This window comes from Typopeltis vanoorti, chromosome 12 (genome assembly GCF_054136105.1).
Source record: "Typopeltis vanoorti isolate ZY-2024b chromosome 12, IOZ_Tvanoo_1.0, whole genome shotgun sequence".
NCBI lineage: Eukaryota > Metazoa > Arthropoda > Arachnida > Uropygi > Thelyphonidae > Typopeltis > Typopeltis vanoorti.
Genome location: NC_143560.1, coordinates 91,991,861 through 92,018,088, shown reverse-complemented (window position 1 = coordinate 92,018,088; position 26,228 = coordinate 91,991,861). Strand labels below are relative to the sequence as shown.

At 35.5% G+C, this 26,228-nt stretch overlaps 1 protein-coding gene across 6 annotated transcripts in view; it reads right to left on the bottom strand.

Moving 5' to 3' along the window:
- Positions 1–1,781: 1,781 nt before the first annotated feature.
- The window catches only part of LOC150101004 (threonylcarbamoyladenosine tRNA methylthiotransferase), a 154,485-nt gene continuing 130,038 nt past the window's right edge, over positions 1,782–26,228 (bottom strand). For all 6 annotated transcript variants that reach the window (XM_090401238.1, XM_090401237.1, XM_090401242.1 and 3 more), the window contains 3 exons: positions 22,068–22,187; positions 10,888–11,034; positions 1,782–2,285 (listed from right to left, as the gene is read on the bottom strand). In XM_090401238.1, coding sequence (XP_090257364.1) covers positions 1,938–2,285; positions 10,888–11,034; positions 22,068–22,187 — 615 coding nt within the window. In that variant the 3' untranslated portion in view covers positions 1,782–1,937. The remainder of the gene's footprint in view (positions 2,286–10,887; positions 11,035–22,067; positions 22,188–26,228) is intronic.

The following is a 26,228-nucleotide window of genomic DNA, read 5'->3' as shown; positions in this document are numbered from 1 at the left end:
GATATGGATAGAAGATCGCTCACAAAAAGGAATACCTTTAGACAGAAATGTCATCAAACAGAAAGCATTACGGTTGTACAAACAGATTCAGGAAAAGAAGCCAACAACATCAAACAACAATTATGATTTTTCTGTAAGCACAGGTTGGCTTACAAAATTTCTCAAAAGATATGAACTTCATAATGTAAAAATAAAAGGAGAAGCTGAAGATGAGCCAGCAACTAGGGAATTTCTTTCAAAACTGTCCAAAATTATTGAAAATGGTGGCTACACTCCTGATCAAGTGAACACAGATGAGACTGGCCTTTGTTGGAAAAAAATGCAAGTAGAACTTATATAACGAAATCACAAAAGTGTTGGTGGCTTTAAAGCAGCTAAGGATTGTGTGACTATTATTTTGCAGGAGATCGTATATTAAAACCCATTACTCATTAATCGATCCCTAAGACCATGGGCAATAAAAGTTATGGATTTTAACACGTTACCAGTGCACTGGAATACAAACAAAAAATGTTGGTTTACAAAAGACATTTTTAATGAATGGTTCCAGAATTAATGTTTCGTCCCAGAAGTTAAATGCTATTTGATAGAAAAAAAATCTGGACTTAAAAGTTTTATTGATTATAGACATTGTGCCTGGCCATCCTGTTTTAGAACACCTGAATGTAGAATTTTGTTTTCTGCCACATAATACAACCACTAGATAAGGGTGTGATCGCTACCTTCAAAACTTACTACATAATACAGCCTTAATACAACCACTAGATAAGGGTGTGATCGCTACCTTCAAAACTTACTACATAAGAAGAATATTCCAATACATATCGGAATATTTAAGGATAATTTAGTGACAATTATTGATGTGTGGAAGAAATTTTCCATTTTGGATAGCATCAAACTTGCTAGTTGGCATCATCAGAATTGAAACCATCAACTTTAAATGCATCCTGAAAAGCTACTTGGCCAGAATGAGTGAAAAAGAAAAACCCTATACCTTTGCATACAACTGAATATCCTAATATCATCAGATTAGCACCGGATGATTTTTCTTCTGCAGATATTGAAGAACTGATGGATGGCAAGGTTGTTAGTAATGATGAAATAATAGAAGTTGTCCTAATTAAAGAAGGGCTTCAAATGGCTACTGAGGTCATGCATGGTGAGATATGAAGAATTAAACAAAGATCTAGTCAAAACAGGATCTCAACAATTAATTACAGAATTTGTGGTAAAAAAAGAAAAATCAACCAGAATTATTGGAAATTAGTGCTAACATAGTTCCTTTTACTGAAGAAAACGTTTTGCCATTGCAGAACAGCCCATTTGTACAGGACAGCCCAAGTGATGGAAGTGATTTAATTCCAGTCTCACACAAAAGAATGCAGCTGCTGTCAAAAACTAATGGCAAATAAAATTTATATATATATAATCATCTCCATGAGTGTATTTGGGCCTTTTCGAATTTCTGTTTCATTAGTGACACACTATTTTCTTTAAGAAAGATGCATGTGTATATACTAAATATTTAAAATAAAAAATATTCAATTAAAATAGTGTTTTATTGAATGATTTTCATATATTTTGTTTGAAAATAACATTGTTCATATTGGGTTTTCACATCTGGAACCATTCTTCTATTTATTCATATGCACTGTATTCTTTTTTTGCATGTTTTTTTCTGGAACCAATCTACCATGTAAATAGAGAATTCAGTGTATATTTTTCTTATCTGTGAAAAATTCTTACATCTAGGGGAAAAAAAAAGTCGTTTTTGAACTTGGTTTACTTAGTTATTTGAATGCCAATCCTATTCAACATATATTTATTTTGATTTGCAGGCTTATGTAATTTAATATTACCAGAATGATGTATACATATACATACAGTAAAATTCCACGTGATTGAATGAACATGATTACGAAGCATTTCAACTTTCTTTAGAGATATCTTTTTAGAAGGTAATGAAATTTCATACTGAGTCCTGAAACAAGAAGTGCAATACTGATCCATAGCCAAAACATAGGAAGATATAATTTTAACATCTTCCATAGCTTAACGGAGGCGTGACTAGATGTATGACTTTTGAATACTGGAATAAGTGATAACAGAGTATTTGATTTACATGTCACTCCTGATATTTGGCCTTTATTATGTGGTTGGTGAAGTAACACTCCTTTTTCTTCATGAAGGCCTAGTAATTTCCCAACCATGTGATGCTTTCCTACTTCAATAATGACAACTTCTACCACTTTTCCCATAATGGTATCTTCTTTTGGAAGCAGTACCTAATTATGAAAAAAAAAAAAAAATGTTTTTTTTCAAGGAATTTATACAATATATATATGCTAACATAAATTTAACTGTCACATTATATTCAATTTCTTCTTTCTTTTCAACAAAAGACAGCATTTTAAGTTGGAAGTTTTTTTTTCTTTCCTCCACTTGGATTGAGTTGAAGTCCTCTGTTATTACTAATCTTGTTAACTTTGTCAAGAATTAGTCCTAGTTCTTCCATGTCATTACAAAGGAGTACTCTATCATCAGATTACTAATCAATATACCTCCTATTCTAATTCCTGTCCTCAGCTCATCCAATGCTTCATGCACGATGTCCTCCACATATATACTAAACTGAGGAGAAAGTAAACATCCTTGCCTAACTCCTTTTCCAACTTGAAGCCAGTCAGGTAATCCAACACTTGTTCTTACCGTGGCTTCTTGCTCCTTATACAAGTTGGCTATCAACTTGATAGTGTGTTGAGGAAAACCCATTGTTCTCATTACTTCCACATGCTCAACACAGTCAAAAGCTTTAGAGTAGTCTAAGAAACACATTACAAGAGGGAGTCTGAATTCTTTATATTTTTCTATGATCTGATCTCTGGTGCCCTTACCTTTCCTAAAACCTGCTTGTTCCTCGGGCATCTCTGCCTCAATCTATTTAGCATTGTCTTCAATATGAGAAATTAATCTATCATAGCAAGAACATCAACGCAGGTATGGAAAAAGACAAAAATAAATGAAAATCTATAATAAACAAAAAAATCACCTAAGTAGCTGCCATTAGATGCATCCCCCCCCCTTCAATAAGAAAGGCCTAAAATAGCATAAAATCATGTTTGGTCTTCAAATAAGATTCATATCTCAAGAAAGTCTTATAAGGTTAAGCTTTTACAATGATTAAACTTCTTCACAGCATTTATTTTTTTAGTTTACATCAATGATCAGATTTCAAAATAGATAGCACTATGCTCTCTGAACTAACAAGCTGTGAGTTCAAATCCCATTGTAACATAAATGAGTTTTTCTGCCTAGTATGTGGGAATACATACCACTTATTGGAGGCCTGAAGTAGCTTGAAAAAGTACTATGTTTGATTTCTGAATTGGGAAAAAATCACGAGGCCTTGCCTTGTCAACAGTAATAACTTTACAACTTATCACGGGTAGAATGTGGGGGGAGGAAATAGCACTACAAGTATAAATGACCCACTACATCAAATTCAGGCATTAACTATTCATCAAAATCAAGTATATAACAATTAAAATAACAGTTAAAATCAGTAATTTATTTTATTTTCATTATGCAAAATTATTGCACTTTACAATGCAGTATACATTAGCCTGTTGGGGAAAGGATGACCTTTGCTCAGAATTCATACCTGAACACAATTTCTCGGTGATGACTGCTCATTTCAGAGGGAAAACCATCTAAGGTGTTGAAGTTGAAGCCATGAATATCTTTCCATATTCAAATCAAAATTAACTATTTAATTTTTTTTACAGATAACTTCAAATATTCATCAGATTTTTCCATTTTTCTTTTGGTTCCTACTGTATGACTTTTAAATGCACATTAATCTTATTTTTGTTATGGGAATATTCAAAGTATGAATTGCATTAAATCAATGCTTAATCCTAATATTTTTCATCACTACTCCAACCTCTGAAAATATGGTAGCAAACATTTTTTAAGGTAAGATAATGTTAAAATAATTTGGAACTCCTTATTTATTCCAACAACACTACATTAGAAAGAAAATCAAAATATAAACCTCAGCACAATGTGTTCCAACAATAATAAAAATCACCTATGTGATTTTATCACTTCCTATACTCAATGTTTGCTGAGATGCTAATTAACAAAATTTTAATCTGAACAATTATATATGAGAGGTGTGTGTGTGGCCATAAGGTAATAAGAGAGCAACTTATATATGGTGAACAGAATGGGTTGGGATGTTTTAACTCATGCAATAGAAATAATAATGCAATTAGTTTTTAAACACATTTGTGGCATAAGGAATGAACAACGTGATATATAAAAGCACAAATATATTTAATGATAACTATTATAAAATACAAATATTGCATTAAGTATAATTTCTGGGAAATTCCCATGCTACTCCTCTAAAACACTATTAATATAATTAAAGGCTATTTTAGCCTGTTTTTGTTTAGGAGTGTCCCATATATTTAATACATTGGCTAACATAACTCAAAAGGGGTATATATATATATAATTTAGGACATTACGGGCGAGTGTAGAAGGCAATTATGGCAGAATAAAAAATGTTGAAAAATTATGTCCATACCTTGATTTTGGTTTAAAGATGCCTTCTAAATCCAAGCTCTTGTGGAAGGGGGGGGAAGAGAGGGAAAGAACATGGGGATGTACTTGGGACAGGGGAAATAAGTTTGGGAACCCGGGTTACTATTAATAATATATATATAAATATATTATTTTGTTGTGGGGAAGGGTATCCTTATGTGGAAACTGGGGCAAGGGTTTACGGGGTGTGGACCGTTTCGGTCATCGTCGGAACTTTGTGGGAATGACTGTAGGGCTATGTCAAGGCTGCAAGATGTGTCTGCCAAATTTGGGCATTTGTTGTCGCTAAATGGCCGGAGGCGAGGCTTAATTTGTAAGTTTTGGATCGTCCAACATTCGGAAATTAGGTAGGGGCGGTGGACGTTGATAGCCCGAATGTTGGACGATCCAAAACTTACAAATTAAGCCTCGCCTCCGGCCATTTAGCGACAACAAATGCCATAGTGTACGTCTTATTGGTGTACACTCTACAATAGAAACCAGTGGAGAAGACATATCAGAAACAGCAACCCCATATAGAAGTGGGAACAGCTGAGGAAGATGCCTTTATTGGTATTTTACTGGAATTAATAATTCAGAGAATTTGAAGAGTACGAGAGTTGTAAATAAAGTAGTGGCAGCACTGTCAGAAGACGTAGTTGGTAACTCAAATGTTACTCTTGACAGGGACGCTAGTTGTATGTACTGTACATGCATACAAGGTGGCAGAGCCTATCCTAACAAGTGTCCATGTGTGAAGAACTAGTTAAAATGTTTGTGTGCAGTGCTCTAAAATATGTTCACAAGATCCCTGGATCAAGGTCCAGGTTGCACGAGGTAAAACTGAGAGTGACTATTACTGTGGTCTTAGGGAAGCCTGTGGCAACAGTGCCATACCATACCAGACTGTTGGAAGATGGGTCAGTGCATTTGTTTGGGGAAAAATCACTCAGATGATAATTGTGGTGCAGGACAACTCACAGTTTCAGATAAACATGTTGAACTTGTTTGGGGACTCCTCACAGTTCACTGGCGATGGACTGTGCACTAGTTAGCCCAGGAAACTGAGATAAACCACTAAAGTGTTTTGACGCATTCTAAAAGAGAGGTTTGGTATATGCAAAATTTCAGCTCATTGGGTTCCACGTCACTTGACTGAGTGCAAAAATGGCACATGCATACAGTTGCTGACCTCCATCTGGAACAATATGAAAATTGTTCCAGATGGAGGTCATTTTCTTCATTTTCTTCAATATGAAAATGAAGAAAATGCATTCCTGAATCGTATAAATTCCACGTGATGATACAGCATTCACGGTACCATCTAGTTCCCCCCCCCCCCCCCCAAATTTTATCCGGGCTCCGGAACCAGCATAGGCTGACAAATCAGACCTATGGCTGGGTCATTATTCCTGACTGTAATCACTGTATGTCCTTGGACCGGGTTGCCTGCTTGTGGGATGAAAAACACCAGATAAACTGGCAGAAAAAACCCTGCTGTCCACGACCAAGACTGGCTAACTTGGCTATGGCTGAGGAAGATCCTTAAGCTCCTCACGTCGTTGACGGGAATCGAACCTAGGACACTCCCTCCCCAGGCATATGGTTGCAAAGTACAAAGCCACTAGGCTAACCGTGCGGACCCTGAATCATATTATAGCCATTAATGAAACTTGGGAAAGGGCGTATGAGTCTGAACTGAAGAGACAATCCAACGAATGGCATCATTCAGGATCATCTTGTCCAAAACAAAAAACTTTGCCAGGAATGTAGCAAAGTTAAAATCATGCTGACAGTTGCTTACGATGTTAAAGGTGTCATTCTTCATTATGCTGTGCCTGAAGGGCAAAGTGTTAATGCACAGTAGTATCGACAATTTCTAAAGCACAATTTGCACCTAGCTTTAAGGAGAAAGTGACCACATTTTTTCATGTGTTCTCCACTGTGTTTGTTGCACAATGTCACATATTGCAATTGGTAATAGTGATCAGATGTTGGACAGTTGGAAGTGGGAAGTATTGGACTATCCTCCGTGTTCAATGGATACAAGTCCTTGTGTCTCCGATTTGTTTCCCAAAATGAAAGAACCCCTCAGAGGTCTGTGATTTCATGATGCACAAGAGCTTCTTTGAACAGTAAGTCACACCAGCACTGATATCATCTGGTAACACTCTACTAATGGTATCCAGCAGCTCTCTCAAATTTAGAAACATCTGCAGAACATGGCAGAAGATTACATTGAAGAGATGTAATTGTATAGACTTGATAAATAAACTATTTTACATTTTGTGCATGTTGCCTAACTACAACATACTTTCTACAATGCTTGTATAATACTGGTCAGCAGATGAATCTCAAAAGATCACAGTATGGTGGCTTCTCTTCTAAGCACAATACCCAGACCAATACAATTCACACCTGAATGGTGCACCAAATTCTAGTGGCCTCATCACCAGAGCCATCGTACAGTAACCATATAAAATAAACTCTGACTAGTGCTGCTTTTCAATGCATGAGGAATAAATGGTATCACTACAAGGGAAGCCTGTGACAACAATGCCCTACCATACCAGACTGTCACAAGATGGGTCAGTGCATTTCGTGCAGGATCTCTCTGCACAAAATCCTTTCCTATCTTAATCTAGATATAGTTATTATAAGCTAACTTAAACTCAATCCTCATCTGCTAGAATGTGACCTAAACATATTCAGTTATATTCTTATCTCTATTAGATTACAGTGTTTGATGTAAGCCACTCAACATGGTTATTGCCACTGATTCCTCTCTAACTCCTGAGGATTTGGCCAAATTCCATGTCAGGTGACAAATCTCAATAGATCACAGTATGTCTGGTAATTTTTCTAAGCACATCATCCAGACCAGTACCTAATTGCCTGTGAACATCATACCTGAATGGTACAACATGAGAAACAGTAGCTGTCAGTAGTGTGCAGTCTCAACAACTGCCTGTTAACACAGCTGTTGTTAACAGGCATGGAAGTGTTAACTTCCATTCAAGTGGCATTATCACCAGAACAAATGCACCATAATAATATGAAAGCAATTCCAAATGGTTCTGCTTTTCACCATACAGAGTACAAACAATATCATGTAGTAGCTAGACAGATTCTGACTTGAAAGCCTTTAGTCATCATCCATTGGAACGGATTAAAAGAGTTCAGTGACATTCTTTCCACTATTATTGATAGACAAAGCCATAAATTATATAGTGTCTGAAGCTAACCTTTCGCAACTACCATTAAAATTGCACCTATTTCTCATAATTTGACCAAGCATACAAGTTTGAATCTCTTCCTATCTTAACCTAGATATAGCCTATTACAAACTAAGTTAAACTAATTGACCCAATCTAAATCTCTAGTGCACATTATACTCTGCTATCTTTCATCCTATCAAGGATTAATACTGCAACTAGTCATCAGCAAAGCCATCAGTATTATCTCATCAAAATTACCGACTCTGTTTCTACAGACTGACAGTCACAAAATGAGCTACCTATGGGAACCTGCATGGTGTGGGCAACTAATTACACATTTTGAGGAGTTCTTCTCTGTCTCTACAAAGAGAGGTGATCACATGTTGAAGAATAAATTGGCTAGATTACAATATAACAGCCAGATACTGGTAAAAGAGGTTTTAGTCTTAACTAGGGTTTCTGAGTCTTGAGTATTTTTCTGTTCCCAGGATTTGACATTTTTTACAAGTCCTGGAAATTCCATACACTACAATTTTGCTTGTGAAAAAAAATTTTTAAGTATATTTGTTATGTATTTATTATAAATTGCATAAATAACCATTAAATAAATGGCATGATTAAGAATAAATTTTCAACTGAGCTTTCACATCTAAATTTCAGCATCTCACCCTTGCTCTGTTTGTCATGATAGCCACAATCTGTTTTTTCAAAATTATTCCAAATTCTTGCATTCATGAGCCCATAGTATTCAGAATATCAGATCATGAAATGTTTTTCTAGGAATATGAACTAATCCTAAGTTAAAAATTTTTGCATCATCAGAATGAACAACAAAACTGAAATACCTTTTATTTCCAATACTGGTCTACTCATCCAAAGTAAGATGGAAATGGTGATCTAATTATATTAATTCTTTAATTGCTGATATTTGCTATTCTTTTTTTTTATGTTCATAAAAGTCAAAAGTAAATTGAAGATATCCAACTGGTTCTTCGGTAATACATAATTCAGTTTTGAAATGGATTTGCATATAAAAGAACTACTGGCAATTTTTCAAATTGAGATTCCACCTTCGGCGGCCAATCTAGATACTATATCACTTAACCTTCTCGTTTTCCAAAAGTCTAAAGTTGACTGATCAATCTTAATTCTTTCTGAGCTACTCGAAGGTTCCATATTTCCCTCAATAGTTCTTACATACATTCTAAATGCTTGCCAGTCCACTAGTGTTCAAATCCTTACATGAAATTTGCTTTGGATAATAACTGTACTGCAATTTTACATTTCTTAAAGTGTCTCTAAACTTAGATTGATTTATTGTATGTTCATTTTGAAACTGGAGTGAAAATATTAAAATTGTAAAATTAATAAAAATGTATAAATAATTTGTATTTTATCAAGTTATTAAATGTGATCCAAATTTAAAAGTAGAAATGAAAAATAACTTCAGCAACAGCATGAAAGTCCACTGACTATGCATAGTGATCTTTTGTTTTCATTAAATTAATGAACCACCTGATAAGAGAGGGGTAATTCCATGAAAGAACCAACTTGGAGCAGTTAGCTGTAATAAATATGTCTATTTACATGTGGCTTGTAGAAAGGCTTATTCGCTGGATAAACATGATAACTAAATACTTAAGGAATTGACAGCGTACACTAGAAATATAAATTAAATCAACTTTAATATATGTACTTTCCGATATTTCGGCAATGTCATATTGCCATCTTCATGGGAACTTAAGAAAAAAGATACGTGCACGCAAGTACTACATAATAACAAATGTGAAACGAAACTAAAGTCCTGATGGTGTCCCTTGGTGGGCTATATTAGGTGTTCTTGGCCTTTGGGCTGAAGTTCTTCTGATGTTTCCCAAATTTGTGGCAGTCTTATGCATCCAAATTTGTTGAGGTTTGGCCTGTTCTGTGAATAGTCTTTCATATTTGAACTTGTTGCAGCGTATTACTGTGGCTTTCTTCCACCTTATTCTGTGGCGAGTATCCAGAGCATGGTCTGCAAGCCCAGAGTGGCTGTACTGGTGAAATCGGATGTAGTCCTTCTGAGATTCTGATATTTGGTGTCCTGCCTGTTTGGCCAACAGATATATCAGAAGAACTTCAGCCCAAAGGCCAAGAACACCCAATATAGCCTGCAAGGGGGCACCATCAGGACTTTAGGAAAACATAGCTTCCTCACTTCGTTTCACATTTGCTGTTATGTAGTACTTGCGTGCAAGTGTCTTTTTTCTTAAGTTCCCATGAAGATGGCAATGTGACGTTGCCGAAATATCGGAAAGTATATATTAAAGTTGATTTAATTCATATTTCTAGTGTATGCTGTCAATTCCTTAAGTATTTAGTTATTACATGTGGCTGTTTTCAATGCACTTGATTCATAATCACATTGGTCATATCATGATATTATTGTATTATATTTAAAAGAAATACAAACAGATGTGTAAAACAACAAATAATATTGTATTCATTGCAGATGATAAATATTTTAATTAGTAATAAAATTTTAACTATCTTCTGTAATCTATATGATGCAATACTCATTTTACTAAAATTGAAAATTAAAATAAATTTCATGCTTTGAATTACAATAAATTTGAATTTCTGAAATATTTCCAAGTCTCTAGTTGGTTTTCTTGTGAGACAAAAATTTTCCCAAGAATTTCTGGGACAAAAACCCTAGTCTGAATGGAATTATGACTGAATAACAGCCAGTCAATTATTATTCTTTTTTAATACCATACATCAGGCTGGGAAAAACCTATCCAACTCTAACCTACCCTAACCTAATTTATCTTCAGTTAAAAAGCCTTATAAAGGTTCCTCATAACATGGCAAGATTCAAATTAAATCCTTGCACTTCAACTCTGCACATGATGAGTATCTCCTTTCCTTTTTAAGGACAAAGATCGTATTTGCAGTTTGCTGATAAAATCAGGATGCTTACAAATGTGTGTGTATTTTTAACAAAATGGGTTGTATTATATTATATACAACCCATTTTGTTAAAGAACAAAACAAACTAACTTAATAAGAATATCTGAAGAAAAGAAGAAACACTTACTTGCTCATAAAATTTATTATGGCCTACATAATGATTTTTGTCATGTGATAATTCAGTCACAAGCACTAACTGATTTTGTCCAATTTTATGATCATAAGAGGTGTAAGACCTAAAAATCTCAGTGATTTTCTTAGTCCTCAGTTTTACCTGTAAAAGAATAACACCAAAATTGAGTCAAATTGTAATATGAATTCAAGTATTGAAAGAACTGAAACAATAAATGTAATAAAATAATGAATGCATTATAAAGTCCTCTGCAAGAGGAAACCTTGCAGAGGACTAACTGTTATGAGGAAGGGGTGAGAGCAAGAGACTGAAAGATAAACAAATATGTAAACTGTAGGAAATTTTTTAAAATATCATTTTTTACTTTTATTTAAGGTCCTAAAAATAGCCAAGGATAAAAAAAATATTGGTGGTTTAATGAAATTAAATCATATATTCACTTTTATATGGATAATGTATTTTAATACAGTCAATTCACTTTAACCCCTTATCTTTGTCATGTCCGGATCCCTTGTCATCTCCAGTAAGTGCAGTCCTACCTATTGGAGTACACCACCACATTCTATCTTCTCAGTTCAACGTATAATCTTACACTTAACAACAAAATGATATCCCCCTTGCATCTGCATCATATTTCCAGTTGCTGTTTTTTTAATGTCCTCAAAGATAAACCACATTTCCTGCCACCACTTCTCTCGACTTTGTATTCTTTGCAAGTTGAATATTTTCCAGCATCCTAGGAACTAACTTCTCCCCCATATAATTTACTAATACACTTCTGTCACAGCCTCTTTATCCAAGCCACTAATCTATTATCTACTACCATTTAAATATCTACTGAATTTAAATATCAACTTATGTTATTCTATTATGGCCAATATCTCCATATCAACTGGCTCTGACATCTTTGGCAAAAATTTGGCTGATCACTACATTACTGAATCCATATCTTAAGATATGTTTAAAAAAAAAAAAAAGAGGGAGAGAAGAGTTTAAACTCTTCTTTATACTGCTAATACTACTTGTTCTATAAGCAATTAATTTGAAATGACAAAGTGAAATGTTCACAAATTATATTCTGAAAATTAGTCAAAACACTGAACTAGCTGTACACAGGAGTGTTCAAACCAATTTTAACTTATGGATCTAAGTGCTGGTTAAGAAATAAAACTCTTGATCAAAGACTGGGAATCACAGAAAGATTAGGGGAGTCAACAGATGGCATCAGCATATTAAAAATGAGGTTTGTAGAAAGAACTTGACATTGTTAACATTCAGGAATGCGTTAGCAGAACTAATCTCAGATGGTATGGTCACTTGACAGAATGGAAGAAGAAAGGTCAGCAAAACAAATGTTTTGATAATCTTTCCTAGTGTTTTCTTGCCATCCTTTAGTAGGATGGCAAGAAAACACTTGGAAGATCTGATAATAGTTGAATATTGACAGCTGACAAATTAATTTGGAGGAAAATTGTTGATAAGAAGTTAGTAATGATGTAACTTTTTCATGTAGTATTATCATATTAACATCCCTTACACTCCTGAGGGTATATGTCAGGAATTTGATGATGATGAAATCTGTGCATGCCACCACATATATCAGATATAAAGACTTCGTCTCTTTACTATACATTAGTAGAACTTCCTGATATAGAAAGACTTACACATTAGATTGGGAAGAAGTTGCAGAATTCAGGAAAGTGAACACCATAATTGTCTACAAATTCAAGGATAGGTCAAATATTATTGCATGTATCTTCAGAAAACACTTTGAAATGGACAGGCCACCTGCTCTGATGCCTTATCCCAAAGACCAACATTTCCTTACTTGTCTCTTTAAGCAGTCTAGTGAAGTTAACACTTGTATGGCAATCTAAGCAAGGCAGGCTTAATCACCATCTAAGCAATACATCAGCTCTCCTATACCAATAATAACACCTAAAAGCACCACAATGGACTGTGTCATATATAGTGATTGACAAGACATGCCGCATGTATGTCTTTGAATTTATCTTTGGATTTAAAAAAAAAAAAATAAAAATTCTGTAAGTCTTCAGAGTTTGGAGTTTATTCTTTGTATTTGATTTCTAGTGTCCCACTGCCAGATAACTGACAGTAAAGCATATTCCCATTTTATTAAACATATAAAGAGCCTAGTGGCTGTGAGCTTAACAACCATATGCCCAGGGAAGGAATGTCCTAGATTCGATTCCCATCGGTGACGTGAGGAGCTGAAGGATCTTCCTCAGCCATAGCCAAGTTAGCTGGACGTGGACAGTAGGGTTTTTCCCCTCAGTTTATCCTGGGGTTTTTCATCCCACAAAGCAGGCAAACCGGCCTTGAGAACTCAACACTACGGACATAGGATACACCAGGGCGTAGGGCTGCCCACCTTAACCTGTGAACGGTTTGAGGTCTGATGATTAACTAACCCTTGACACCGCAAGGGAAAAAGAAGGTGAGATAAAGATCGGTGATCCTCTTCTCATCAACTAATCCCACATTTAAGTTATAGCTTCTCCAAACTAGCAAATAACATTAGACAGCAGAGTTTTACTTTTGGTCGATAACACAAATGTTTATTTATTTATATTTTTTTAAATATTAAACTGGATGTGCTGACTAAAAATAGTTACAAATTTGTGACATGAAATTTATTATTTTTTTTTTTAAATCTAATCCCCACTTGTATTCAAAATATATTGGCTTGCATATCATCTATTATGTACTTTGCAAGTAAACCTCATAACACAGAACAAAAATAACACGGAAAATACACAGAAAAATACAAAAACCATGTTTGTTTGTTTTTTAATTTGCAAAATTTATCTGACAGAGTTATTTTTAACTCTTATAAACAGTATTATGTTCCCTTTGCAAAAACCACAACTGTAACATATTTTGGATAACATAGCCTTCATTGATAGCATTGTCCGTGCGGTTAGCCTAGTGGCTGTGCGCTTCGCAACCATATGACTGGGGAAGGAGTATCCCAGGTTCAGTTCCCGTCGAAGATGTGAGGAATTTGAGCATCTTCCTCAGCCATAGCCAAGTTAGCCGGTCTTGGGTGCGGGCAGTAGGGTTTTTTCCGCCAGTTTATCTGGTGTTTTTCATCCCGCAAGCAGGCAAACCAGCTCCATGAACACACATGGATCTATAGCCATAAATACTTAACCCCACATGAGGGGGCTCAACTCGCCCCAATAGGGACAGGGGGAAAAAAAGGGAGGAAACTCCATACAATAAATAAATAAAAATTAATAGCACTGTTCTGTGAGAGAGCTATTTTCTTTTATCTTCATGGAATATTCCCTATTCATCACTAACAGCTTTGGCAGAAATTAAGAAATGTATATAAAAAAAAATGTTTTAATTGAGATCTAGAATCCTAAAATTTGGCTGTCATGCAAGAGTTTTCTAACAATTATTGATTGTTAGAAAACTCATCATTATTACCAGAAATTTATAAATCACAATTTCATTGAATTTCTACATGGACAATCAAATGGTAGTTGTTTAATTTGCATTCAACACTTTATCATGAAAAGATATCTAAATTACAACCAACAAAGATACTCATACTCTCTTTGAGTTTTGCAACACTGAGTTTTGGAATAGGTAATTAGCTATCACTTTTTTTCCCCAAAGTATTTACAAAATTCTTCATTGGCTCAACATGTTTTTCTAGGGAGATTGCACTTAAAGAAATGTCAATTTTGGTGTAATAACTTAACCATGAGCCTTTGTCAAAATAATGTGGTGCATGAGATGTCAATATGTAACGCTGTTAACCCATGTTCATATATATGGCAATTTCAAAAGCTGCACAAAGTATGATGTCATCATATTTGGATGTCAATACATAACCATATATGGAAGTTTTGAGAGCTGCATGCATGCATAGAATGGAGGTCTGAGCCTTTATAAGGTGAAATGCTGAGAAGGACTTTGTCTCAGGTTTCTCATTCTTTTCTTACCTGAGTCTGCCACCACGAGGTCTGTTGTCTCAGTAACTGAAAGAGAAGCATCGTAAGTCTTGGGGTTTCTCATTCTTCTCTCTTACCTGGGTCCGAACCCATGTAAGGTCCATTGTTGGTAATTGAACGGAAATACCTTCAGCACCCCCCCCCCTAATTTCAAATGGCTCTCTTGTCTCTTTTATTTAATAGGCCGATGAAACAATTCCTTTACTCTTCACCTGCCACGTGAGGTCGGTAATCGAAAGAGAAGCGTCACAAGTCTTAGGTTTCTCAATCTTCTCTTACCTGGGTCCACCGCCACGGGAGGTCCATTGTCGGTAATCAAAAGAGAAGCATCGTAATTCTAAGGTTTCTCCTTTTTCTCTTACCTGGGTCTACCATCATGAGAAGTATTATGTCGCTCATTGGAATGTCTCGCTAGGAAAGAGCTGCACAACACTGCCATGTTTAGGGTCCTAGAGGGCATAGAATAATCAATGACTTGAACAAATAAGAAATCTGGTGGGAGAACAAGCCAGCAGAAGGAAAGAAAAGAAAAGGAGCACTTTCGTATGGGTAAAAGACTCATGTAAAAGGCAGTGCTGAACGAGAACTGTAAGTATTTGTATATGTGATATTTCAGAAATAATTAGCTCTGCTGGTGGGTATTTTTCTTTAGATGACATAGCAGAGTTATGGCCAAGATGGAAAGTGTTGATAGCTTCTGGCTAGGGTGTGATGGATGATAGGTTTATTATAGTTTTTTCCAATGGTCCTGCCAGGAATGGTTTTTTCCAATGAGGTTTAGAAATTAGAGTTTTTTAATAATTTTTCCAAATTACTGATGTGCTGACTTTTTACCTTTTGGAATTCTTTAGAAGCTGAAGGATCAGAGACTGAAAGGATTGTCCAGAAAGCAGCATTCAGCATAGTACCAAGCTCTTGTTCCAGCACCCAAACAGCTTAGTTAGTGTTTGGAAGTGGAATGCATGTGGCACCAATCTGTTCACATAGAAAAGCAAAGCTGGTATGCTTCTATAAGCAGAAAGCCTTTGGTGAATTGAGGTGCAATTTTAATTTCATATTGTTAGAGATGACATTGTTATCCCAGCAGTGTTTTAGAAAGGTTAACCAGTTTAGTTGATGAGAAATCTTCAGTTTTAACTTACCATATTGATAGGCTCTGCATGCCTATCAATATGGATTATAGAACTAAAACGTAATGCCACTATGGATAACGTTGGTTATCCATAGTGGTATTACATAAAGAAATAATCAATGTATACTATATATTAATTAACAAAAAAAATTTAATCAATACTTCCAATATTTTGGCAAAGTCAAATTGCCATCATTATGGAACAAAGAACAAATTGATATGTGTGCATTCAGGCACTACATAGGGTAAGTATGACTGAAGCAGAAACAACAAAGGACTTAAAACTTAAGCAGTCTGAAGTCCTAATGTAGTCTTTTTCCATAGTAACTTGGGACAGCTGTCCAAGGCATGGCCTGCATGCTCTGAGTAGCTGTAGCAGTGGAACCAGATGTAGTCTTTTTGCTGTTGATGTTGGCCGTCCTGTCTGTTTGGCCATAATAGGACAGCTTTCAACTACATGGAACCTGGTAAACACCTGGCAGGTCCTTAGGGGGGGCGAATAAGGTATGCCAGTTTTTTATATGGTCTGTAAATAATTATAAAGTTCTATCTTTTTAGAATTTTTGACCACTCAAATATAAGTCTTTCTGCCAGAATTACTAGTCTCTCACTTCTGTGTTTCACAAGAAATATAATCCACAGCTCTTCAAACTAAATATGAACAAGTTCCTTCTTGCCCATCCATGGTACTAATGGATGTACTATATGTTGCCCGACCTCTCATATATGGATTTTGATAAAAAAAATTCAACTTATAGTTTACTATAGTGAATTTTCATGAGAAGTATATGGTGCCTATCTCCAGCCAGGAATTTTGGTATTCTGTGATAGTGAGTGAATTTATTATAATTATGTTTAGAGTCACTTATATATGGTGGATAGAGGTGGGCAAGATAAAATATTTAGTGGGGCACTGCTATATTTCAGAGAATAGGTGATAAGCAGGAAATAGTTATCTGAATTAGGTTAGGAAGTGCAAAGCAGATTATCACTGTAGGTAAATTTCAACTATCGTAATTAAGGGAATTCAATTTCTGGAATTATTAAGGCACCGATATCTTAAGCAGCATGGGATGGAGGGAACATGAGGATCAAGAATTTTGGATTTAATTAGGATTTCAGAAGATATGATTGTCAATCAAAGTTATGTGTCTAGCAGTTATGTGGGTGAGGAAAAGAGGGACATCTTGAGGTGAAAAGAATTTATGTAGAATTGCATGGCAGGAACCAACTTGAGGATTATTCATGGATGGGAAAAACATGCAAGAAGAGAGAGAGAAATCAGCAGTACATGGAAGCCAGTTAAAAAATATTCATGGGCAGCTCAGGAAATTAAACATGATCTCCAGAAAAAAAAATTAGGAATATGTTAGGACATTAGTAGAATAGTCTAAAGAAAATGCCAAGGAAGTCTTTTATGTGACCCATAGCAGAAGAAATGACAGTGGATAAATGACCATGCTGACAAAGGTGATCAAAAACAGGTAAGATCTTTCTGAGTAACAAATTTTTTTTGTTGTTATGTTCCATCAAGTCATTTTGACTCCTAGTGATTCTATGAACATAAAATCAATTTCTCCATTCAGAAATATGAAAATCAATTTCTCCATTCAGATCTGTCCCTGGCCATATCTTTCAGAATTTCCAGTCCCATTCCAGTTGTTTCTTTAACTCCATCCGCCCATCTAATTCTTGGTCTTCCTCTTCAGCTGCTTCCGTCAACTTTAGCAAGCATCATTTGCTTGTATAATATGTCCAAAGTATGATAATTTTTGCTTGACGATTATAGCTTTGAGGGAGCAATTTGGCTTTATTCTGTCTGTCACCGATTTATTGGTTTGCTTTGCAGTCCACGGCATTCTTAGTAAGTCTCCAAACCCAGGGTCTAACTTTCACATTCATACGGTACCACAGGGAATATCAATGCTTTCATGATTCTGATTTTTGTTGTGAGGCTGATATCTTTATCTTTAAAGATATCAGTGAAATGTGGAATATAGATGAGCTTATTGATTAAATAAGCTCATCTATATTCAACCTTTTTTGAGGTCTCATCAGTGAGTAGGTAGACCTGGAAGATATCAAAGCTTAGTGAGAAGAACTTACATACCTTCACTATATGAATGCCATAAAAGTGTAATTCCAATACACGATGGAATATAGATGAGCTGTTTATTGATCCCTTTGTAAAATAATCTCGTAAAACATAGTAACATTTTTTCTATGTCGATTTTACATAGGAAATAAAATTTACATAAAATACTTGTAATTAAGTTAATGTAATAACTCACTTTGCTGTATTAAATCTGGTAACAAATGTTAGAATAATTTTTTAAGAACCACTAGAATTGTAAAGACAAAAAAAAAAAAAAGCTCAGACAGGATTAGACAAATAGACCTAAGGCTAGCGGATTACGAGTTTTCCTGCCAAAATTCAACGATAGCGTGGGTGGCGGAGAAAAACCCTCCAGTAAATCTGGGGGACTTAATTTGAAGAAGGGCCAAGGTCAGGAGAGTGAGATAAAAGGCAGAAATTGAGGGCCCAAAGGGCTCTCTCTTCGAAGTTTTTTCGTGTGCCGAGTCTTTTCCGAGGACAGGGAGAGTCGCATTCCATGATCAAGAGTTCCGACGATGATGGGAGGTTAGATAGCAGCAGAGACGGTCCCTTCGAGATGTCCTACCATACGATTCTTGGATGATCTACGTGTGAGCTGTATAATTGCTGTCATAAACTAGTACCTGATCGAAAATTTTTCAGAAAAAGCAGAATGTACCTGTATACTTTAGGATCTAGGACTATATGTAATAAGCTGGCAAGATTGTGAGTAAGATGTTTTATGCCAATTTCTAGATTGTGAAAATTAAGTGACGAATGTTGGTTCTATTGTCGATTAGCAAAGAAAGTAGAAAATAAGGGGATAAACATCCTTTGTTGTTTTATAGCCAGTAAGCGAAACTAAAGATTGATAACTACGATTTATAAGTTTCATGCCGAAAAACTATTGGCGAAGGCAATTCGAAGTAAAGGTGGAGCAAGCTCCCTCACTATTCTTGATATTTTCTTATAATGTAAAACACAGCTCCTAGGAGGTGTAATATTGTCATTACATTATGAGGAGAGGTCACTACCCAGACCGGTTTCAACCTTTTTTGAGGTCTCATCAGTGAGTAGGTAGACCTGGAAGATATCAAAGCTTAGTGAGAGGAACTTACATACCTTCACTATACGAATGCCATAAAAGTGTAATTATATTTTAGTTAAGATAAAAAGCCAAATAGCCATTTGGCTTTTTATCTTAACTAGCAAAGAAAGTATTAGAGAAGTCGGAAATCCGTACTTCTGTTTGAATGTGGTTAAAAAGTTTTAACTTTTTGCTGTTTATAGCGTGCATATAGATAAAGTGTGTCTATCCCACGTATCTGAAAATTTATGTGAAATTTTAATGTCTTTGTCTTAAGCGAAAATGCTTGAATGATCGTATGGAGAATTAGACACGTCATTTGTATTGTCTCCATTGTTATCTAGTTGTATTAGGCTGAACCAGACACTTGATATGTGTAGATTAAATTTTGTAATTAATTTGTCTTAGAATGAATAAACATGTTTGTTTTGTTAATAGCTTGCCTGATCTTGCCTTACCAATGCACTGTCGCATAAAAATATAGAACCTGTGTGACCAGAGAATAGTAATAGCCATGACTGACTGATAATAAGATATTTGGAGTTGCTTGAACTAGAATTAATTTAAGAGATATTTTTCGTACTAAGCTGAATGTTTCTCTTGCATGCAAGGGAAGGAAAAAAACAATTCTTTTACACGATCCTTAATGGTGCAGTCGAAATAAAAAAATTAATTTTTAAGAGGATCAATGCAGGAAAAATACAGCAAGGTAGATTAAGAAATTGGTTCCAACCAGAAGCTTTTATTGTGTCTACACACCAAGCATGTGAAATATATGTAAGACCTTGGGTGGGGGGGGTAAAACTATAGACTAAAAGGATTAAGAATAATCACAAGTTTTGTGCATATACTATAAACGACAATAAACTTGGTATTACAATTGATAAGAAAAAAGACATTACAAAGGCGCAGTCCGACGTTAAATAATAAATAATATAAAAATAATATCAATAATATAAAAAATTAAAGGATTGAGATATTATTACACCTTTATTAGGGTATATTTTATAGTAAAAAAGGCTTTATTTCTACGTGGGTGAAGACAGTTGAGAACTCAGATAGCGAACATGTTTAAGGAGTAGTATGAGACACTATGGCTTCAAAAGTGAATCTCACTTCTTGTGTAGAGGCTTAAGTGCTGTGAAGACATTATGTTGGAGGTTTAATGGATTTTTTACAACACTCAAAAAGAATTAAAATAGAATTTAATACTTCCTATATTTCGTCCTAGTCACTAGGACATCTACGGGGATTACAAAGACAATTAATGTAACATGCACACAAAAACTTACAATACTAAGCCCAACCACGTGGGTGACACTAAAGTCCTATCTAGGTGGAGCGCCCTCTAAGGGCAGTAGTAGGCTGCCTGGAATGTAAGGTGGGACCTCTGGTGATGACTGTTTCCCAAATCTTCGGAAGCTTAATGCAACCGTATTTGTTAAGATTTGGTTGGTTTCTGAGAGCTGCTGCTGCTTCTAAGAAAAGTCTCTCTTTCTTGAATTTGCTGTGGTGGAGCATGGTGGTTTTCTTCCAGGATACTCTGTGGGTGGTGTCCAAAACATGGTCAGCCAAGCCTGAATGGCCATAGTTGTGTTTAACGATGTACGACTTGTGTTCCTCCAGGCGGATGGATGTTGATCTGCCTGTCTGTCCAAAGTACGCAAGCTTACAGGAACAGGGTACTTTGTAAACTCCAGGCAGAGAGAGAGGAGGGAGCTGATCTTTCGTAGAACGGATAAGGGTAGCCAGTTTGCGGTAGGGCTTATATGCTGTGTGTAGGTTATACTTTTTTAGTATCTTGGCTATTTTTTTCGAAGTGCCACGGATGTAGGGTATGGTGATGGCATTTTTAAAATCTTGTTGACGAGAGGGATGGGAAATGGGGGAGGAATTGATTATTTTTTTGATGCTGTGTTCGCTGGCTACAGCGAACACAGCATCAAAAAAAAAATATGGTGATGGCATTTTAAAAATGCCATCACCATACCCTACATCCGTGGCACTTCGAAAAAAAATAGCCAAGATGCTAAAAAAGTATAACCTACACACAGCATATAAGCCCTACCGCAAACTGGCTACCCTTATCAGTTCTACGAAAGATCAGCTCCCTCCTCTCTCTCTGCCTGGAGTTTACAAAGTACCCTGTTCCTGTAAGCTTGCGTACTTTGGACAGACAGGCAGATCAGCATCCGTCCGCCTGGAGGAACACAAGTTGTACATCGTTAAACACAACTATGGCCATTCAGGGCTTGGCTGACCATGTTTTGGACACCACCCACAGAGTATCATGGAAGAAAACCACCATGCTCCACCACAGCAAATTCAAGAAAGAGAGACTTTTCTTAGAAGCAGCAGCAGCTCTCAGAAACCAACCAAATCTTAACAAATACGGTTGCATTAAGCTTCCGAAGATTTGGGAAACAGTCATCACCAGAGGTCCCACCTTACATTCCAGGCCACCTACTACTGCCCTTAGAGGGCACTCCACCTAGATAGGACTTTAGTGTCACCCACGTGGTTGGGCTTAGTATTGTAAGTTTTTGTGTGCATGTTACATTAATTGTCTTTGTAATCCCCGTAGATGTCCTAGTGACTAGGACGAAATATAGGAAGTATTAAATTCTATTTTAATTCTTTTTGAGTGTTGTAAAAAATCCATTAAACCTCCAACATAATGAATCTCATAACTACATGAAGGTCCTGTTGGTGATAATAATAATAAATTACCATTTGTACGAAAACTATAACATACTAAATATTTTCAAAAAGAAAGAGCACAAAATTGCCATTCACATAAATAAGAGCTTTCTTAAAGCAGAAATTAAATATTCTAAATCATAATTAGACTGAAAAAATAATTAAATAACTTACCTCATGTGCAGGTATACGTTTCATGTGGGCAGCAGGAGTTCCAGGTCTAGGATAGAACTGGTTGATAAACAATGAAGGAAATTTGTAATCTTTCACTAAAGCCAATGTCTGTTCAAAGTCCTAAGAACATGATAATAAAAAATACTGAGCATTTCAATAATCAATGCAAAAATCATAAAATGATCCAAAAATGATTTTACTTTAAAAAGATGGTACCAATAATGATAATGATCTCAGTCTTGCAGAATGATTGCAAAGTCAAAATATACGATCTGTATTATCATACAAGATTCATGCTGAAATATGTCAATTAACACAATTGAACATACCTGCAAAATGTAATGTGTGGTTGCATTTTAACTATGGCAATTAAGGGAATTCAATTTCTGGAATTCTTAAAGCACCATTATCTTAAGCAGCATGGAATGGAGGGAACATGAAGATCAAGAATTTTTATCACAAAACACATATCACAAGTGAAGATCAAATGTTAAAGATGAATGCGTTAGATTTAGATTTCTTAAAAATGATACCTTGTGATTCTTCTGCAGATCTTAACTGCAACAATGTTACACTTTATATACCAACTATATAATAGAAAGTGAAAAAATAAATGAATATGATATATATATATAAAATAACAAATATGAAGCTTACCTAAAATGTGTGGGAAGAGCAGAATCCGAGAGCTAGAATCTTTGTTTGATTAGAATTGTGACCACCTAAACATGAAATATTCTATAACCAGTTTACTAGTTTTTAGTCACCTTTGAAAGCTAGTCAACTTGGATTCATTTTAAAACTTTCTTACAACACTCTTCTTTTTAATAGAAAATATGATTTATCAGTTTTAAGAAGGTAAATTTATTAATTAACCTGCTGAAAAATGAGAAGACTATTCAATGAGAAAAGACTCCTTGAATAGTCAATGAGTCTTTTCTTGTTTCTTGCATCTTCTCTGTGAATTTGTGTACATTTATATATTGGAACATGGTCTTAGTAATAACTATTCCATCTATTCCATGTTCTGAACAAAAATCCAGCAGGTATTTACCATTATTATTTGCACTGCTCTTTTCTCCAAATTTTCCCAAAACATTTCTATATGTCTGGTAATCATTTTCTACTCTGCTGTTTAAATCTCCAACAAGTACCAACTTTTCTTTTTTCATTGTGTCAACTGCCTTCTCTAAAGCCTTAAAAAATCCCCCCACTTCTTCTTTGATAGAACATTCTGTACGGCCATAGGCACAAAAAAGTCTCATTGTCCAGTTCCCCCATTGTTATATTGCCAACATCACCCTGCTTGATATTGAGTGCCATTCAAGAAAATTATCTTCACATTTAGTGTTAAATACAATAGCTATTCCTGTTCCCCTGATCACTCTTTCCTGAATATAGCATCTTGTATTTGTTACTTGAAAGATGGAAAGAATATACAGAAGCCCTTTACAGAAAGGATTCCAAAATTACTGAAAAATTTGAAGAGCAGGATTATACACAGGAGTCAGTACCATTAGAGAGTGAAGTGAGGTGGACACTGCAACAACTATCCAGTAAGAAAACACCAGGAGGGGATAGAATACCTATTGGGCTCAAAGGTATTCCATCCTATTCCTAGGAGAAGAGACAGTTAAAATTTTAACAGCTCTGTGTCAACAAATTTGGATCACAACTAATGGCCTAGGGAATGGAAAAAATCAGTTTATATACCTTTATTGAAGAAAGGCGATGCAAGAGAGTGTGAAAATTACAGAACTAAAGCACTGATTTCTCATGCAAGTAAAGTCTTACTTAAGATCATTCAGAAAAGACTGGAACCATTCATGAAGAGAGAAATGCCAGGTGAACAGGCAAGATTTCAAAAAGGCAGAGGAACAAGAGATCAGATCTCCAATACGAGATGGATAATAGAAAGAGCACAGGAATATCAAAAGAATGTCTACCTTTGTTTCCTTGACTATAGTAAGGCTTTTGACTCTGTAGATTATGTAAAACTGTGGAATGTGTTAAGAACAATGGGAGGACCAGAGCATTTCATTATTCTTCTGAGAATCTTTATTGTGAACAAGAAGTTACTGTCTGAACAGATCTTGGAGAAACTGAGTATTTCACTTAGGTAAAGGAGTGCAACAAGGATGTATCTTATCTCCGTACCTGTTTAACTTGTACAAAGAATACATTTTAAGAATGGCAGGGCTGGAGGAATCTTCAGTTGGAGTTAAAACTGGTGAAAGAAATATTAATAATTCGAGGTATGCAGATGATACCACCTTGCTAGCAGAATGCAAAGAAGATTTGGAGGAACTTATTATGAAAGTTAAAGAAGAAAGTGCTAAATATGGTCTTAAACTTAACCTCAAAAAGACAAAAGTTATGGCAACATGTGAACTTAATGATTTTGAAGTAGATGGGCAGAAAATGGAAGCAGTTAACAATTTTGCTCCTAGGATCCCAAATTGATAAAGATGTGTATTGTACTGAAGAAGTTAGAAGATTATTACTCGGAAGGAAAGCAACGACAAATTTAAGCAGGATCTTTAAAGATATCAGCCTCACAACAAAAATAGAATCGTGAAAGCAATGGTATTCCCTGCGGTACCATATGAATGTGAAAGTTAGACCCTGAGAAAGAGTGAAAGAAGGAAGATAGATCCATTTGAATCATGGGTTTGGAGACTTACTAAGAATATCATGGACTGCAAAGCAAACCAATAAATCAGTGACAGACAGAATAAAGCCAAATTGCTCCCTCAAAGCTATGATCGTCAAGCAAAAATTATCATACTTTGGACATAATATACAAGCAAATGATGCTTGCTAAAGTTGACAGAAGCAGCTGAAGAGGAAGACCAAGAATTAGATGGGCGGATGGAGTTAAAAAAGCAACTGGAATGGGACTGGAAATTCTGAAAGATATGGCCAGGGACAGATCTGAATGGAGAAATTGATTTTATGTTCATAGAATCACTAGGAGTCAAAAATGACTTGATGGAACATAACAACAAAAAAAATTTGTTACTCAGAAAGATCTTACCTATTTTTGTTTTTTTATAGTAGCCCCTCCTGCCTTATCCGCAGGGGATACGTTCCAAGACCCCTGTGGATACCTGAAATTGCAGATAGTACCAAACCCTATATATACTATGTTTTTTCCCTACATATATATACCTATGATAAAGTTTAATTTATAAATTAGGCACAGTAAGAGATTAACAACTACAATAATAAAATAGAACAATTATAACAATATACTGCAATAAAAGTAGTAAAATACTGTAAGGGTGAACTGAACACAAGCACTGCGATACGATGACAGTCGATCTCATAACCAAGATAGCTACTAAGTGACTAACGGATGGATAGCATATACAGAATGGATATGCTGAACAAAGGGATGATTCATGTCACAGGCAGGATGGCACGAGATTCCATCACACTACTCAGTGTGTAATTTAAAAGATATGAATTGTTTATTTCTGGAATTTTCCATTTAATAATTTTGGACCAGGGTTGACCACAGAAAGCAAAACAGCAGATAATGGGAATTACTGTATTTCAGCAGCACCTATTATGTTAATTTGGTACTTATCCAATTCCTCTGCTAATTCCATTTCTTTTCCATTAATGCTTCTTATGTCGATTGGTGCCACTTTTTAGATCTACAAATGTTGAGTTAGGATTTGTTCCGGTAGCTAATTTTTTGCTGTTTTCCCTAATTCCCTGAAGAAAACAACAAAGACCTTGTTTAACTGGGAGAGGACCCAGCCAGAATGAAGTTCTGTTGTACCATAATTTTACATTATGGTTTAAGCCAATAAGATAAAAATTTCGTTGGCTAAATCCCATCCTCATTCATTCAGTATCCAGTTAGATATCTCACAGGGTGCACAACAAGAAAGTGAGGAATGGGCATTAGGTCAGAAACCCTGGTTAGTTCTCTGCATTCTCTAAAAGGCAATGTGGAGGTCTCCTTTCAGTTATTCAGCTTTTACCCTTAAGCACCCCGATGCAGAGCATTATCAATGAAAATACCTATAGAAGAGGTATAAGGAAGAACTAGAACTTACATAAGGGAATGGGGGGGGGGGATTAGAAGGAATCTGTGAGAGAGAGAGAGAGGACATCACTGGTTAATTGGATTGCCATCTTCTGGACATG